The 19,005-nt window shown below is 40.3% G+C and overlaps 1 protein-coding gene across 1 annotated transcript; it reads right to left on the reverse strand.

Moving 5' to 3' along the window:
* Nucleotides 1–7,451: 7,451 nt before the first annotated feature.
* LOC105986970 (THO complex subunit 7 homolog) lies at nucleotides 7,452–18,471 on the reverse strand. Its single transcript, XM_013018107.1, has 8 exons — nucleotides 18,363–18,471; nucleotides 15,493–15,610; nucleotides 14,184–14,311; nucleotides 13,795–13,881; nucleotides 11,635–11,692; nucleotides 10,214–10,280; nucleotides 10,063–10,132; nucleotides 7,452–7,710 (listed from the first exon to the last, which is right to left on the reverse strand). The coding sequence occupies exons 1-8, from the start codon at nucleotides 18,379–18,381 to the stop codon at nucleotides 7,643–7,645; spliced, it is 615 nt and encodes a 204-aa protein (XP_012873561.1). The 5' UTR covers nucleotides 18,382–18,471; the 3' UTR covers nucleotides 7,452–7,642.
* Between the last annotated feature and the right edge of the window lie 534 nt (nucleotides 18,472–19,005).

Raw genomic sequence — 19,005 nt, forward strand, 5'->3', positions numbered from 1 at the left:
ATTTGGAAGGCAGCGTCGGTGCAGGGGGGGGCGGGGGGGGGAAGGAGAAGGATTGGGATTGGGGGGGAGGGGGGAGGCTGGGAAGGGATGTGAAGGGTAAACCAAAGGAGGAGGCTGCAATGCTTGGTAAGAAATGTACGCATTATCCTGCCCATGTAATTGTAACCCCTCTGTACAGTATGTTCACAAATAAAATAAAATAAAATAAAATAAAATTTGGAAGGCAGGTCCTTGATCATCTTTCCTTCATCAGAGCACCATGCTGGCCTCACTAATTGGCATAAGGATACCAGAAGCAGGAATTTGCAATCTGTGTTACAAATTTGCTTGCCCCAGGTGAGAAAGAAGTGACACAAAAATTCAAGGAGCTGCCAGGCGCTGGTGGCTCACGCCTATAATCCTAGCTACTCAGGAGGCTGAGATCTGAGGATCGCGGTTCAAAGCCAGCCCAGGTAAGAACATCTGTGAGACTCTCAGCTCCAATAAACCACTAGAAAACTGGAAGTGGAGCTGTGGCTCAAGCGATAGAGTGTTCACCTTGAGCTGAAGAGCACAGGGACAGCGCCCAGCCCGAGTTCAAGCCCCACGACTGAAGAAAAAAACATTCAGGGAGCTGCAAGCACAAGTATCTAGGACTAGTTTCCTCAGGTTGTTTTCAACTGGCCTGCTAGGAATGGACACAGATGCCTTTCAGCTCATTTAGGGTCACATGCTTTGCACAAAAGGAAATAAGACAATGATCTTGGTCAGAGTTTAGCAAACTATGAACTGTGTCACAAATTATCTGGTCTGTTTTTTTCTCGCTTTTTTTTTTGGCTGCTGGTACTGGGGCTCATTTGGCCTTTTGCTCAAGACTGGCACTCTACCACTTGAGCTACACCTCCATTTGTGTGGAGGAGTTTTGTTAGTTAATTGGAGATAAGAGTCACATGGATTTTTCTGCTTATGCTGGCCTGTAGTGAGTCTCAATCCTCTAATCTACCAGTACTCAGGTGGACAAAATTCTCTTTTGTGCCAGTCCTGGGGTGTGAACTCAGGGCCTGGGTTCTCAAGCTTTCATGCTCAAGGCTAGGGCTATACCACTTTGAGCCACAGCTCCATTTCAAGCCCTTGGTAGTTAATTGAAGATAAGTCCCACAGAATTTCCTGCTCGGACTGGCTTCCAACACTGACCCTCTGATCTCAGCCTCTTGAGTAGCTTAGGATTATAGTCACGAGCCACAAGTGCCCAGCCTAAGCTTGAATTTTACATTCTAATGTATATTGATCTGCTGTATTGTTTTTAAAGACTTTTGTTCTATCTTGTAAGTGGATTTTAATTCAACAATGTCATGTCATATTAATATTTACAGTATTATATTTCTCTATGTAGTATGTGTGTGTGTGTGTGTGTGTGTGTGTGTGTGATTGCAGGGCCTCGTGACTGCTACTTTGGTAATCTGCTGCTGAGCCAAGATGAAGTGCTTTTGAAAATTATCCTGCTTTGGCATCATCTGTCAGTGTTTCAGTATACTGATTCACCACATGAAGGCTGGACAAAGCTGCCTGCCAGGTTGCACTACTGTGATTTAAAGAACTGCTTTGACAATTTTCATTTGAATCATGAGGGAAAAATTAAAATATGAAATCTGGCATATATATGTATATATATATACACAAAGAGAGAGGTACATATCTCAAAATAGCATATGAAATTACAGACAAAACAATTGCTAATCATATATATACATATATGTACCTGCATGTAGTTAATAGTTATGTGTACCTAGTGACTTGTCTGACACATAAAGAAATCGTTAGCTGTGCTTTAGATTTTAAAGGAAAATTTTAGTTGTATTTGCTAAGCATTTCCAAAGACCAGTTTGTTGCTCAGTCTGTTAAGCTGTGATCCTACATATAACCACAAGAGGGAGTGCTTTATTGCTCCTTATAACCACAAGAGGGAGTGCTTATTGCTCCTTCATGCAGTTAGCACCTAATAGTTGAATTCCTGAGTGCCCAGGCATATAAAGCAAACTGGCTTGGGGGAAAGAAAGCAACAACTAAACTTAAGTTTCCTTCTTCAGTCTACCTCGTGTATAGAAATATTAATCTTTAGGTTTACTTCTATATTTTTTCTCTCCAATTAACTACTTTAAAAAAGTCAGAAGTGGGGGTTTGGCTCAAGCTAGTCTTAACAAAAAAGCTCAGAGAGAGTGCTCAGGTCCTGAGTTCAATCCCCAGGATGGGTACAAAAAAAGAAACAGAAAACAAAAAAGAGAATTAGCTCAATTAAAATAAGCTCAAGCTGGGTACCAGTGGCTCATGCCTGTAATCCTAGCTACTCAGGAGGCTGAGATCTAAGGATCAAGGTTTGAAGCCAGCCGAGGGAGGAAAGTCCCTGGGAAACTCTTATCTCTAACTAATTAGTCTGCTGAACCAGTACTACCCTACCAGCTTGCTCTGGTTCAGTATCATCTCCTTTATCCATCTAAAGCAAGTCTCTACTTTCTTGCTGTTTTTTTTTGTGTGCATTTTTGTTTTTGAGACAGGATCTCACTATGTAGTCCAGGTTAGCCTCAAACTTGAAGTCCTGCTAAGGTACCTCACACCTATAAATAAAACCCCTGTAATCCTCATGCCTCTACCTACCAAGTACCAGGATTAGAGATCCAGGTTTAATTCACATATGTCACTTGGACAGCCTGGATGTGGGACACAAATTAATAATTAACATAAAGAATAGTTAGTGGATACTCTCCTTTGGTGTTAATGTGTGAATGCTTAGAGACCTGTATAATTTATCCTGTTCCCGTGTTTTTTCTTTTTGTTTTTTTGTTTATCATCTACTGTGTTAACTTATTGATGTATTGGCATATTCTAGTTACAACAAATGAGGGAAACCAATAGCTATATTCATCTGATCATATAAGATATTTTTTGTTTGTCATGGGTCTTGAACTCAGGGCCTAGGTGCTGTCCCTGAGCTTTTTTGCTCAAGGGTAGTACTCTACCACTTTGAGCCACAATGCCAACTCCAGTTTTTGAATGGTTAATTGGAGATAAGTGTCTCATGGGAACTTTTCTGTCTGGACTGGCTTTGAAACGTGAACCTCAGATTTCAGGCACCTGAGTAGCTAGGATTATGTGTATGAGCCACCAGTACCCAGCACAAAATAATATTTATTGAAATGAACTCCAAAAGCCGGTGCCTCATGCCTATAACCTAGCTACTCAGGAGGCCAAAATCTGAGGATAGCAGTTCAAAGCCAGCATGGGCGGGAAAAGTCTGTGAGACTCTTATCTCCAATAAACTACTCAGAGAAATCACTGTGACTTAAATGGTAGAGAACCAGCTGTAAGCCAAAGAAGCTCAGGGACAGTGCCTAAACCCTGAGTTTAATCCCCAGGACCAGCATAAAAAAAGAAAGAAAGAAAGAAAGGAAGGAAGGAAGGAAGGAAGGAAGGAAAAGAAAAGCAAAAGAAAGGAATGAACTCCAAAAATGGAAACAAGAGGTTTTCTTTTTTTTATTTATTTATTTTTTTTTTTTTTTTTGCCGGTCATGGGGCTTGAACTCTGGGCCTGGGCGCTGTCCCTGCACTCTTCAGCTCAAGGCAAGTGCTCTACCTCTTGAGCCACAGCACCACTTCCGGATTTCTAGTGGTTTATTGGAGATCAGAGTCTCATGGACTTTTCTGCCTGGGCTAGCTTTGAACCATAATCCTCAGAACTCAGCCTCCTGAGTAGCTAGGATTATAGGCGTGAGCCACCGGGCGGCCAGCTGAGGTTTTCTTTTTCCTTTGTTTCTGTTTTTGTTCTTTTCTTTTTGTCTTGTTAGTCTGTCTATCTTTGGGAGAGCAATGGGGGACAGAGAAATTTTGGGACAAAGGGTGACAAATGCAGCAGTCATACTATTGAAAATGCACTACACAACTTGTGGATGGGGACAGGAGGGAAAAACTGGGAGAGAGCAAAGAAAGGGGTGACACTGTCCAAAAAGAAATGTTCTCTGTCTGACTTATGTAACTGTAATCCCTTTATACATTACCTTCACAATAACAATTTAAAAAAAGAAACAAGGGGCTGGGAAGGTGTCTCAGTGGTAGAGTGCTTGCCTTGCATGCATGAAGCCCTGGGTTCAATTTCTCAGCACCATATAAGCAGAAAAAGCCACAAGTGGCATTGTGGCTCAAGTGGTAGCGCACTAGCCTTGAGCTGAAGAGCTGAGGAACAGTGCCCAGGCCCAGAGTTCAGGTGCCACCACTGACAAAAAAAAAAAGAAACAAAAAGAATTGTTAGTGGAGGGCATTCTGAGAGTTGATAGGGACATCTAGGATGATGCTCTGTGCTTAATAAATATTAAGCAGATTCTATTAACATGGGCTTTTTGTACAGAATGAGGTAGTAAATTTTATTTTCAAGCTTTGTTTGCTATTATGAATCAGAATAAAACTTTGGACTTGCAACCATCTCTTTGGTTTAGACCAGTTTTCCCCAATACTTTTAATTTCTTTGTATTTGTCTGTCATTGTTGGATGACACAGAGAGTGACTGATAAGTCCACGAAGCTACTAGCCGAGACATTCTGAGCTACCATGGGAAGTTTCTAAGGACAGAAACTCTGTAATCAAGACAAGTCTAAAGGATATCCAAGAGTCTGAAATATAAACTGAAAATTTTGTATTTCCCATGTACCTGTTGATGCTCTAATTTTGTCCTCCCTGGGAATGATAGAGATCCTTATCTTTAGATGAATAGTTCTGAACAAATCTCTTCAGTGAATTAATCAATGAGGGCATTTTAAAACAATATTCTCTCCAAGCATGGTGGCACATAACCTGTGTAAAATTCCAGGACTTGGGAGGGAACAAGATTACGAGTTCCAGCCCAGCTTGGGCTAAAAGAGAGAACCTGTCTCAAAACAAACAAGCAGCCAGCTGCTGTTGGCTCACATCTGTAATCTTAACTAAGACTGAGCTTACAGAGTAGTGGTTTGAAGCCAGGCAGGGCAAGAGTCTGTGAGACTCTTATTGTCAATTAACCATTCAAAAAACTGGAGAAGTGATTCAGTATCAGCTTTGAATGACAAAGCTCAGCAACAGTATCCAAGCCCAGGAATTCAAGACCCAGTACCAGTGCCAAAATGAAACAAAAAGAAAATAAAAAACATGCAAGCTCAGTGCTGATGGCTCATGCCTATAATCCTAGCTACTGGGGGGAAAAGTCTGTGAGAGTCCATCTCTACATAACCAACAAAATGTTGGACTGGAAGCTTAGCTCAAGTGGTACTAGCTGTGTGCAAGGAAGCTAAGTAAGAACACAACTGCCCTAAATCCAAATACCAGTACAAAAAATAGTAATAATAAAATAAATAAATAATAAAGCCAGGAGCCAGTGGCCCATATCTATAATCCTAGCCACTCAGAAGACTAAGTTATAGGATCATGTATCAAATCCAACCCAGGCAGGAAAGTCTATGAGATTCTTAATTCCAATGAATCACCAAAAAAGGCAAAAGTGGAGCTATGATTCCAGCAAAAAAAGCCCAGAGACAGTGTCCATGCCCTGAGTTCAAGCCCCAGGACCACCACAAAAAAATAAAACAAAGGAATTTCTGCCAAACAATCTTTTTGGAAGAAAAAAGGCCATTTTTATGAAAAAATCGACTTTAATTCTGAGTCCACATTAGCAAATTTTACTTCATAATTTTTGTGGTACTTGGGTTTGAACTTAGGAATGTACTTTTGCTAAGTTGGAGCTCTACCACTGAGCCATGGCTCTAGTCTTTATAGTTCTCATTAATAATGAACACTAGAAACTTATAGAGGGTGTAGTGATTCTGCAAAAAAAAAATTCCCTATGACTTACTAGATAAGTCAGACAAAATGTTTAAAGGCATTAGGACATTTTCAATCTGACTAGTATAAAGCTAACTTTAAGCCTTAATTTTAAAAGATAAAGTATGTTATTGAAATTATAAAAACAAATGAGTTGGGCACCATTGGCTCATACCTGTAATCCTAGCTACTCAGGAAACAGATATGAAGATGGTAGTTCAAAGCCAGCCTGGGCAGGAAAGTCCATGACATTCTTAATTCCAATTAACTACCAAAAAGCTGGAAGTGGAAATATGGTTCAGGTGGCAGACTGCTAGCCTTAAGCAAAAAAGCTAGGGACAGCACCCAGCTTCTGAGTTCAAGCCCCAGGATTGGCACAAAAAATTATAAATCGAACATTATTAAAGTATGATTCATTCAAGTGTCATAATCTAAAATAAATGGAGGATGGAATCTAACCAAGGACTGCACATGTCAACCAACACTTCAGAAAATCACAAATGACAGCTTTGGCTTACTTGTTACAATGATTATGATATCATTTATGCAAGACAATCTAAACTTGTTATCTCCAACAACTCTTTATTCCATTATTTTTCTACTAAAAATGAATTTTAAGGAATCATAGAGAGAAAACATAACAAAACACTTAATAACCACATTTCTCCAGTATTACATACTAAAGCAAGTATTAAATACCAAAATTTAATATTAGTATTTAACACTTAAGTTAAAATACTTAAGATTTCTCTCCTTGTATCAATGATTCTGAACATCATGGAACCTTTCCCCACAAGGAATACAGATCACAAGTGTCATTCACATAATTTCATAGGTTCATGGTCCCCCAGGAGTTTTATTCATGGACTTAACTTTCTTATGTATATACTAGAAATACCACCTTCTTATAGTCTAACTTATTTTATAAAACAATGAATGTTACCAGTTAAAAACTACCGAGAGTACTAAGCAACAAAATCATGCAGCTTTAAAACATTTCTACATGTTGTTTCCTACTTTCAAGACTAAAAAACAAGTTGAGTGCTGGTGGTTCAGGACTGCAACTTGATTTACTCAGAAAGCTGAGATCTCTGGATCACAGTTCAAAGCAATCCTGAGTAAAAAAAAAAAATCTGGAAAACTACAAATTCAGTGAAACACTAAAAAATTCTGGACTGGAGGCATGGCTCACTCTTGAGCAAGAAAGCTTGAGTAAGAACAGGTAGCCCAGAGTCCTGAATTGAATGTCTGATACCAATAAAAAGCAAGTGGGGGAGGGGGATAAAACATGCAGGCTGGGGTTGAAGCTCATATTGTTGAGTGCCTGACTAGCAAGCACAGCCCTAAGCTCGAACCCCAGTACAATAATAGAAAAACCCCACATTTCAATAAAACCAAATATATACTAAAATCATTTTCTTTTTGTGAATATGAATAAAATGTAAATATTTAAAAGCAAAATATCGAAGCTGGGCACTGGTGGCTCATGCCTATAATCCTAGCTACTAAGGAGGCTGAGATCTGAGGATGGTGGTTCAAAGCCAGTCCAGGCAGGAAAGTCCATGAGACTCATCTCCGATTAACCACCAGAAAACCAGAAGTGGTGCTGTGGCTCAAGTCATAGAGCTCTCGCCTTGAGCTGAAGAGCTCAGGGACAGTGGCCGAAGAGCTCAGGGACAGTGGCCAGGCTCAGAGTTCAAGCCCCACAACCGACAAAAAAAGCAAAATATTTCACTGCCAAAACTAAATATTTCAAGAATATATATTCTACATACACCAGTCATGTAACTATTTTAATATCCTTGGGAATGAATGACTAGCCTGTCTATGACTTAGGTTCTATATCCATGAAAGTCTCTTCACCTTCTTCTCCCTCAGAGAGCTTTTCATCACCTGCAATTAAGAAAGAAATATAAAACCTTAGTTAACTTCACCTAAATTTCATGTTTAATGTATACATGAAAACAATTATTTTGTCGGTCATGGGGCTTAAACTCTGGGCCTGGGCGCTGTCCCTCAGCTCTTCAGCTCAAGGCTAGTGCTCTACCACTTGAGCCACAGCGTCACTTCCAGCCTTTTTCTTTTTGCATATGTGGTGCTGAGGAATTGAACCCAGGGCCTCAGGCATGCAAGGTAAGCGCTCTACCACTGAGCCACCTTCCCAGCCCCTTGGCTTCTGTTTCTGAGAATTTTTTGCTCAAGGATCAAGGGTAGTACTTTTTTTTTATTGTGAAAATACCATACAGAGGGGTTACAATTACATGGGCAAGATAATGAGTACAGGGCTGGGAAGGTGGCTCAGTGGTAGAGCGCTTGCCTTGCATGCATGAGGCCCTGAGTTCGATTCCTCAGCACCACATAAGCAAAAAGATAAAAAGCCAGAAGTGGCATTGTGGCTCAAGTGGTAGAGCACTAGCCTTGAGCTGAAGAGCTGAGGGACAGCGCCCAGGCCCAGAGTTCAGGCCCCACGACTGGACCCAAAAAAAAAAAAAGATAATGAGTACATTTCTTATCAAGCACTGTTGCCTCCTCCCTTATTTCCCCTTCCCATCCCTTCCCTTCCCCCCCCCAGCCAAAACCAACCCAGATGCCCCTCAGTAGATGAATGGCTCAAGAAAATGTGGTATATATACACAATGGAATTCTATGCCTCTATTAGAAAGAATGACATTGCCCCATGTTAGGAAATGGAAAGACTTGGAAACAATTATATTTGGTGAAGTAAGCCAGGCCCAAAGAAACATAGGTCCCATGGTTTCCCTTATTTGCAATATCTAGTATACATCTGAGACAAGCAGAAAAGGTCAGATAAGTTGATGTTAGGTGAAATGAACCCCAAGATAAGTATTCAAATGTTTTTTTTTCTTTCACGCGATTGTTTCTAACGTATTTATAAAATGATTTCTTTGTTGTTTTGTATGTCCCTCCCCCACAGTATAACCCATGCTTTCACTGTATTTGATGTTGGTATAATTTGTGGAGGGGAAGGGAAAAAGATCGTTTACAAGGGATACAGGTGGACCCATTGCAACAATGAGATGTACAAGTCGTTATGTCAAAAAGGGTAGTACTCTTAACACTTGAGCCACAGCTTCACTTCTAGCTTTCTGGTGCTCAACTAGAGATAAGAGTATCATAGACTGTCCTGCCTGGGCTGTCTTTGAGTGGCAATCCTCAGATCTCAGCTTCTTGAATAGCTAGGATTACAGGCATGAGCCACTGGTATCTAGTAGATGTTTTTACCTTTTATTAGCTAATACATTCAAAGCAAATATGGCAAAATGGCAGGCCGTAGCTGTAAACAGTCCATATAAAGGCTTGCCTTTAAAATATTGTCATTAGAAAAGAAAAAAGAAAAAAAGTGAGAGACAGGATGGGTTAGGAGGGATGGGTGACAATGTTGGCAGACACTTTGTATTCATATACTGTTTTGTAGAATGGGAACTTTTTTGTACAACTACTTAAAGACAATAATAAAAATACTGTTTTTGTTATTAGTTTCATCAAAATTTAAATTTTGCATTTAGATTTGAATTTCACTAAAAAAGAATCTAGGAGCCAAGCGCCGGTGGCTCATGCCTGTAATCCTAGCTACTCAGGAGGCTGAGATCTGAGGATCATGGTTTGAAGCCAGCCTCACCAGGAAAAGTCCATGAGACTTGTCTCCAATTAACCACCAGAAAACTGGAAATGTTGCTATGGCTCAAGCAGTAGAGTGCTAGCCTTGAGCTGAAGAGTGCAGGTCTAGCGCCCAGGCCCAGAGTTCAAGCCCCATGACCCACCCCCCCCCAAAAAAAAAGAATCTAGATTTAGGCTTTTTTAGGTAAACGACCAGAGAACAAGTAACAGAAATTTCAAATTTTCTACAGTTAATATGAAGACTAAGTCTTCAGTTCTTCTAAGCATCCACCATTCACTTGGTGTCAAATTTTCTTTATACAGTGATCATTAATTTCCTGCCTGGGTACTGAACTATTTTATAGTCATAAACTTTAGAAAACCAAGAAAATCTCCCTATTTTCCAGATTTTTCTTAAGCTACTAGATATGAACTTCAATTACATACTGTTACATAATGAGACTCTCCTGCATGTATTTGGAAAGTTAAGCAAATGCTTAGCTTCTGATGTTATATTTCTATTCAGAATTGGAAGCTATATTTTCTCCAACATGTACATTCCAAAATCGTACTCCTCAATCATTTAAAAATCTTCGTAAACATGCGTTCTGAAATATTTCTACTTACTTTCCAATGTTTGCTGAAGTTCATGGATAGTACTGAGAAGAACATGAAACTGCTTCCGTCTCAATTCCAGCTGAATTAACAAAGAAAAAAATTATATAAATTGATCTATAAACATACAAACACAAAAATGCTAACATACATATACAAATACCTTGTCTTCAACACTTTCTTTAATATGTGAAAGATGTTCTAATTCTTTTCCCAGAGCCTCTAGTTCCCTGAAAAAAAAATATGCTCTTATATTATGATATTTGGGGGGAAGAGAATTTACAATGAATATCAAATGCTATAGCTATTAAACAGTATATTAAAATAAAAATATTGATTATGTTTAGTGACACCTTGGAAGCTGATGATTTATTTCTTCTTAAATATGCAGGATTTTCATTAAAACTACAGTTTTTTTTCTGCTGATTTTAGGGCTTGAACTTGGGGTCTAGGGGTTGTCCGTGAGCTTTAGTGCTGAAGGCTAGTGCTCTACCCCATGAGCCATGGCACTACTTCCAGTTTTCTGGTGGTCAATTGGAGGTAAGTATCTCACAGACTTTCCTGCTTGGACTGGTTTCAAACTATGATCCTCAGATCTCAGCTTCCTGAGTAGTTAGGATTATAGGTGTGAGCCAACAACATCCAGCAAAAGTATACCTTTAAATTTAAAAAATTAAGAGAATAAACAAATCTAAGAACTGATACACTTTGTCATACTAACATAAAGGCTTTTTTTGAAAAAGAAATAAAGAACTGTCATTCTAATCTCTCTTTCTCGTGTTTTCCTGGGTGGGCTTCAGAACATGATCTTCCTACCTATGCCTCTTGAATGCTTGTTGGTTCAGATGGGGTCATGCAATCCTTCCCATCTCCACATAAGTAGCTGGGATTACTGTCATGAGCCACTATACTTGTCCTTGGTGTTTTTTTTTTTCTGTTACTTAGTATTATACCAAAAAAACAGAATATATTGAATTTGTGTATTTCCTATTGAGGCACACTGTATGCATTTATTTTAGACAAATATGTAGCAAGGTTGGAGAAAGAAAAAGACCTATAGATCATCAGTATTTGAATATATACTGAAAAATAGCCTAGCCTGTAATCCTAGCTACTCAGGAGGCTGAAATCTGAAGATCTTGGTTTGAAGCCAGCCTTGCAGGAATCTCCAAAAAACAAGAAGTGGAGATGAGGCTTAAGTGGTAGAATGCTAGCTTTGAGCAAAAAAGCTTAAGGACAATGCCCAGACTCCCCGTTCAAGCCCTTGGTCTGGCAAAAAAAAAAAAAAATATATATATATATATACTTTCAATGAAAATTGTATGTATTTACAACTTAAGAAGAAATCAGCTTCCAAAGTTTCACAAAACACAAAACATAATGCTAACCTTGTGCAAAATAGCTCAGGGACAGTGCTCAAGCCCTGAGTTCAAGCCCTAGGACACACACACACACACACGCGCGCACACACACACACACACACACACACACAATATTACTGAATATATGACTCCTTTGACACACATTACATATTTCTATAAAAATGAAAAAGCACTGACTAGTTCTTGAAAGCTCTAATCTTACTTTAATGTCTGATGCCTGTCTGGATGACGCTGGATCACTTTTGCCAAAGCATCATATTCTGAAAAGATAAAAGAATATTTATGCAATAAAGGGTTATTTTGGAACTGCACCTATTAATATAAAATGTATAATACCATACATCTCCTCAACTAACTTTCCTAGTACATAAAGAAATGAAGACAGTAATAGATGGAGAGTTTATCAAAGTGTTTCAAGCTGGGACTTTGAGGTCCCATTTCTGTTTTCTCATTTACAGATCCTGGATAAGACTGCAGCTTAAAGCAAGTCAGAACAGAAAAGTCTGTAAGACTATCTCCAAGTAACCAGCCAAAAGTTGGGCTGGAGGTGCTAGCCATGACCAAGAGAGCTGAGTATGCACTTGAGGTCCTGAATTCAAGCCTTAGTAACCCCACACATACAACCTCAGAGCACATTTTACCTGAAGGCTAAATTGAGCATTTAAAAAGAGAAAGTAAAATTGCCATCTTAATTATTAGTTCACTAGTGTGAAGTTCATTGTCCTAGAACTCAGCATATTCAATAAAGTTGATCTTTTTAGATATTTTTTGCACTACAAAAAAAAAAAACATGCTCAGCTGGGCACCAGTGATTCATGCCTGTAATCCTAGTTACTCAGGAGGCAGTGATCTGAGGATCATGGTTCAAAGCCAGCCCAGGCAGTTAAGTCCATGAGACTCTTATGTCCAATAAACCACTCTGAAAACTGGAAGTAGCGCTGTGGCTCAAATGGTAGAGTGCTTGCCTTGAGCTGAAGAGCTCAGGGACAGAACCCAGGCCCAGAGTTCAAGCCCACACCAACCAAAAACAAAAAACAAAAAACAAAAGAAACATGCTAAGTATAAAAAAAAAACAGAACTGAACAAAACAATCTAAGCCATAAAAACCTACAACCACCAAATAATCAGTAACGTTTTCTCTTCATATAATTGCCAAAGTTGTGATTGTACAGCTTTTATTTCACTTTCTGAATTACATTATAGGAAGGGCAATATACCCCCCTCATTAAAAATCACTTTAAGGGCTTTGGACATAGCTCAAGTGGTAGAGCACCTCACTAGCAATTCCAAAGCCCCAAGTTCAACCCCTTAGAATTGCCCAAAAGAAAAGCATTCCAGAAGTTTCTATGAACTAAACAAATGGCACCGCTTAATTGAAAACCAAAAGGGACTTGAACAAAACTAAAGTTTAACCTCTTTCTTACTAATTAATCTATAATTATTTGTTTATTTTGTATTTAATAAAAACTTCCTGGGTTTGTTTTTGAAAAAAAAAGTAGCTCCATTAAACAAACCGACAAACAAAACCCACTTCTAGTATATTTATATAAATCACCTTTGCTGCCGGGCGCTGGTGGCTCACGCCTGTAATCCTAGCTACTCAGGAGGCTGAGATCTGAGGATCGAGGTTCAAAGCCAGCCCGGGCAGGAGAGACCGTGAGACTCCTATCTCCAGTAAACCACCAGAAAACCGGAAGTGGCGCTGTAACTCAAGTGGTAGAGCGCTCGCCTTGAGCTGAAGAGCTGAGGGACAGCGCCCAGGCCCAGAGTTCAAGCCCCACGACCGACAAAAAAAAAAATCACCTTTGCTGAATAACTATAACATTTTTAGGAAAAATAATTTGAAAAGCCAAGTGCTGGTGGTTCACACCTGTAATCGTAGCTACTCAGAAGGCTGAGATCTGAGGATTGTGGTTCAAAGCCAATCCAGACAGAAAAATCTGTGACAATCTTATCTCCAATTAGCCACCAGAAAACCAGAAGTGGGCCTATGGCTCCAAGTGGTAGAGCACTAGCCTTGAGCAAAACAGATCAGGGACAGTGCCCAGGTTCTGAGTTCAAACCCCATGACTGACAAAGAAATAAAACAATAAATAATCTGAAGAGAATAAAAGTTTAATACTAAGAAATAATTAGATCATTAATATAATTCAGCAAAAAACAGAGTATAGAGTTCCTTCTCCATTTTAGCCTTCCTTCTCTATTTTAAAGAATATAGTTTAAGAATTAAACATGGCTCCTGATTCTTAATCATAAAATAAATGGACACTGGACAGAGATTTTATTTCATAATATTAAAAACTGAATGAATACAGCAGTCAGTAATAAAATCACTTGTACATCAATAAACTCAGTCCCTTACCTTGGCGATTCTTCCGTATTCTTTTTGCTTGAAGAATCTCCTTTTTGCACTCAGCAATTTTTTTATGTGCTTCAGCAATGTTACCTTCTAAACAAAAAGGGTTTTTTTAAAAAAAATGAGAACAACACATACAATCTCCATGTTTTCAATTTAAAAATGTGTTTCTAAATTGAAGTTTCATTGCAAACAAAATAGAAACTGGCATTAGAGAAATAGCTGTAACCCAGAGCACTGTATCATATTCAAATAACCTTTTCTGTAGCTAACATTTACTGGATTCTATTACAATTTTAATTGTCATTCTTTTACTAACCAAAGAAAAATGTTAGCATTTTTCCTTTAGACTACTAAAATAAAAGGAAGAAACTGATTACTTTAAGTTTGTTTACCTATTTCTTTGTAAATCTTTTCATAATTTTCCATTTCTCTGAGATTCATATCATACACCAGCAAAGTTTTGCCCATTGAAAATTCACATTGAGACAAGGTGCTGAGCATACGTTGGTACTGGCCATATCTAATGAAAGAAGATAAATATTTTTGCTAAAGTTCAGTGATTATAAGACAGGGAAAGATTTGCTAATTAAATTATAACAAGTCTTCAGACAATCATATTTCAAATAACTAGAATAGTTAGAATAACTCTCCCTTATATTTATTTAAATATGGTATACTTGATGCTATAAAACATTTTAGTTATAAGTGCAAGATGAGACTATATTCTTATCAAAATAGGCTTAACCTAAACAACTATTTTCCTGAATAAATCACTTTTATGTGGAAAGTGAATCCACATGAGAGAAAAAATTCTGTTAAAAATACACACATACATAACACTGGGCGCCGGAGGCTCACGCCTGTAATCCTAAGTACTCAGGAGGTTGAGATTTGAGGATTGTGGTTCAAAGCCCAGGCAGGAAAGTCCATGAGACTCTCATCTCCAATTAACCACCAGAAAAATGGAAGTGGTGCTGTGGCTCAAGTGGTAAAGTGCTTGCCTTGAGCTGAAGAGCTCAGAGACAGTGCCCAGGCCCAGAGTTCAAGCCCTATGACTGACACACACACACACACACACACACACACACACACACACACATACACACACACAATCTTAGCCAGTTGTGGTGGCACTTACCTGTAATCCCAGTTCTAGGAAGGTTGAGACAGGAGGATTGTAAGTTCAAAACTAGCCTGGTCTACATAGCAAGACCCTGTCCCCAAGAAAATAAAATAAAGCCATTAAGTTTGTGCCAGGCACTGGTGGTTCACTCCTGTAATCCTACCTACTCAGGAGACTGAGATCTGATTATTCCAATTCAAAGCCAGCCTGACATTCTTCTCCAATTAACCAGCAAAAAAGCCAGAAGTAGACCTGTGGCTCAAGTATTGAGGAGTTAGCCTTGAGTGAAAAAGCCTAGGGATAACACCTAGACTCTGAGTTCAAGGCCCAGGACTGGCACAAAAAAATAAAATAAAGTTTGTTTTTGACTAATCAAAAGTTAATTCCGTTGGCATTTAAGGCAAAGGAAATATTGTAGAAACTTAATGAAATTACAACAGGACTAATACATAAACAACAAAGCGGGGTTAGAGCATGGCTTAGGTGGTAGAGCAATAGGCAATGAGCCCAAGTGTAAGATACTGAGTTCAGGTCCCAATTTCCTACATAAAAACAGAAACAACAGAGAAATGAGGTACCCTTCTTCGTGGGATCCAGAGTTGCACCACTTAACAAAACTTTTCACTAGCAGATTAATTCTCCGATCGTCACCTGCTCCATCTCCATCAATTAGGAGACGCTTCCGTATGACTTCATCTGAAGGAAAAAAAGAATGTGAATTGAAATGACGATTTGAAAGGGGTAGAGGGGAATGCCGATATAAAGCAGGGGTACTCAAAGTACACAGTGCACATGTATGGGATTATTATCACAATGAAACTCCTTCATGTGACCAATGTATGCTAACACCATTTGGTCCTTGGTAACATTCAAGGACAAAAGACTAATATCACTACTCGCTCATTCAAAAGAAAATTACTGACATGGTCGATTAAAAACAAGAAAAAATGGTCAATGTTATGTATACATTACACACACACATATATATATATATATATATGTGTGTGTGTGTGTGTGTGTAATGTATATATATATACTTTTTTGTCCATTATGGGACTTGAATTCTGGGCCTGGGCTCTGTCCCTCAGCTCTTCAGCTCAAGGCTAGCGCTCTACCACTTGAGCCACAGTACCACTTCTGGTTTTCTGGTGGTTTACTGAAGACAAGAGTCTCTGGGACTTTGCTGCCTGGACTGGCTTTGAACCACAATCCTCACATGTCAGCCTCCTGAGTAGCTAGGATTACAGGCATGAGCCACCAGTACCTGGTAATTCCCAGACTTTCTATCCTTTTGTTTTTGTTTTTGCCAGTGCTAGAACTTAAGTTCAGGGCCTGAACACTGTTCCTGAGTTTCTTTCTTTCTTTCTTTTTTTGTCAGTTGTGGGGCTTTAACTCTGGGCTTGGGCGCTATCCCTCAGCTCTTCAGCTCAAGGATAGCGCTCTACCACTTGAGCCACAGCGCCACTTCAGGTTTTCTAGTGGTTTATTGGAGATAAGAGTCTCATGGACTTTCCTGCCCAGGCTAGCTTTGAATCCTGATCCTCAGATCTCAGCCTTCTGAGTAGCTAGGATTATAAGCGTGAGCCACCAGAGCCCCGTTCTCCAGAAACATAGTATCTTGTAGATCTCATTGTTACAATGGGTCAACTTGTATCCTATTTAAATATTTTGTTTTTTCCCTTCCCTGACCCAATTAGAAAAATGTATATACAAGATGCAGGGCACCAACATCAAATACAGGGGTTATACTGTGGGAGAGGAAAATACAAAGAAACAAAAAGATCACATGATACATTATAAATACATTAGAAACAATAGCAAGAAAGAAAAAAATCTGTGTTCCTATCTTGGGGTTCTTTTCGCTTAACATCATTTTATATGGTCTTATGTACATAGCTTTTGACCTTCTCTACTTGTCCTACATATGTACTAGTTATTGCAAATAAGGGACCTATGTTTCTTTGGGCTAGGCTTACTTCATTTAATATAATTTTTTCCAAGTCTTAGAAAGGTTTTCTAATCACCCAAATTGTACTTTTCATAGGGTGGTCATTGTTCCTCCTATTGTTTGACTCCGTAATGTGGAGACCCTAGGGGCCCTCAACTCTTCAGAAATAGTTCCTCCACGGGTATGTATGTTAGTTACCAGTAATCCTCTCCTCAAATTAGGCCCAATATCTAGTCTTTCATTTCCCAAATGTAAAAGGACCTCCTTTCTCCCAGGTTTTCTGTGTAGCTGCCCATTATGCCTGTCCATCTTTCCCCAAAGCATTCTGTTTCCTTATTTCTGCTCTCAGTCCACAGATCATCTTCTTTACAACTGCCCATAAAACCAGAGCCTCTCCAATTCATTCCAGCTGACAAGACACCACAGCCCCCCCCAACAGACTTCCCTTCTATTGTGCCCATTTCGTGCCTGCCGGTTGCCTTATCCTGCATTAGTTTGAACTTAAATCTCCTAAATACACTTCCTGATTGTCCTCCAAGTAGGCTACTCCATTCTAATCTATTCCTTTTCAAATGTGTCCCCAGGTTCCCCTCCCCACCTCCAATCCACTCCTAGTTCAAAGCCTGTTGGCCAGCATCTCATTATCTGTAGGCCTTTCCCAATCTTCCGTGAAGATTCCTCCAGGTGGCAATACTGTGTAGTGCAAACCTGTAGCCCTTGGGCTCGAGAAACTGCTGCCACTAAAGTAGCACCTACCTCTTCAGAACTGTACAGCTCTAGGGACCCAACTACCTTTCCTCTACACCTCTATATGATGGGAGGCATAGGATCTCCCAGTGGGGGTCACACACACACACACACACACATACACACACACACACACAGAACCTTTTTTAATGAGACACAGTCGACAGAAAAGAAAGAAAAGGACAAGGGCAGGGTGACATGCTGAGATTGGCCGATCTCCCCAAAGAGACCAGATGGAATTGAAAACTAAGCTGAGATCTTTCCACTAGAAATTCAAAGCTAACCACAATCCAGAAAGAGACAGCCAATCAATAAGGTCCACCAAAAAAGAGCCAATCAAAAGTAGCGTAACTCGGGGTATTAAAAACTACAGACTGAGCGACCTGCTATTGTGTTCCTTTTACATGCCATCCTATTAAACCTCGATTTCGCCTATTCCCTCATCTCAGTAAATTCTTTTATCATGCAGTTCTGAAAAGCCCATCACTCCCGATGTCCCAACGACAGCCCTGAACTCGTTGGCAACTATGCTCCACTGCCTGCCGCCTGGATCACACCAGCCGGAAACGTTAGCGCCTGACTAGGAGGCTCAGAGCGGGACGTCAGGGTGGGAGTAACAGCCATATTGGCCCAGCGCTCTGGGGAGAAGCCCTGGGGCCTAAAAACCCAAGAGTTCGGGAGGTAACTGCGCCCAAGAAGCGCTCCACAAGGACCTAGGGAAGCGGGAGCGGATGTGTGTAGCGAGAGCCTCACCATCCGTGGAAGTTCCCATGGCGTCTCCGATCGTGTCTTCTCGGTGGCGGTGAAGGTCAAACTCCCACAATGCAGCGGGGTAAAAAGGCCTACGAGGCGGAGGCACCCACGCCCGCCGCTGCCCGCTATGACGCAGGCGTTCTAGCGCCTGCCGCTGCAGGACCCGCGCAAGCCGCATTTCCCAAGGGCGGTGACGGCTGCGTTGTGACTGGTCATCTGGAGTTCCTCCTCCCAAGGCCGGATAGTTTACGCAGAGCTATCAGAGCTGCGGTAACCTAGCGCGGCGCTGGGGGGCCAGGGCGGAGGTCGTGGGGAGAGAGTTATTTTTTTTTCTTTTTCTTGTTCTGCGTGTATGTGTGTGCCCGTCTTGGGGTTTGAACTCAGGGCCTGGGCACTATCCCTGAACTCCTTTGTTCAAGGCTAGCACTCAACCACTTGCCCCGCAGCTCCAGTTCTGACTTTTTTTTTCCCTGAGTGGTTAGTTGGGGAGAAGTCTCACCAACTTTTCTGCCCAGGCTGGCTTTGAACTGCGATTCTCAAATCTCAGCCTTCTGAGTAGCCAGGATGACAGGAATGAGCCATTGGTGCCTGGCATCATAACCACCACCAGCAGCAGCACCACCACCACAACCACAACCACCAC

This window comes from Dipodomys ordii, unplaced genomic scaffold (assembly GCF_000151885.1).
Source record: "Dipodomys ordii isolate 6190 unplaced genomic scaffold, Dord_2.0 Scaffold38, whole genome shotgun sequence".
Classification (NCBI taxonomy): Eukaryota; Metazoa; Chordata; class Mammalia; order Rodentia; family Heteromyidae; genus Dipodomys; species Dipodomys ordii.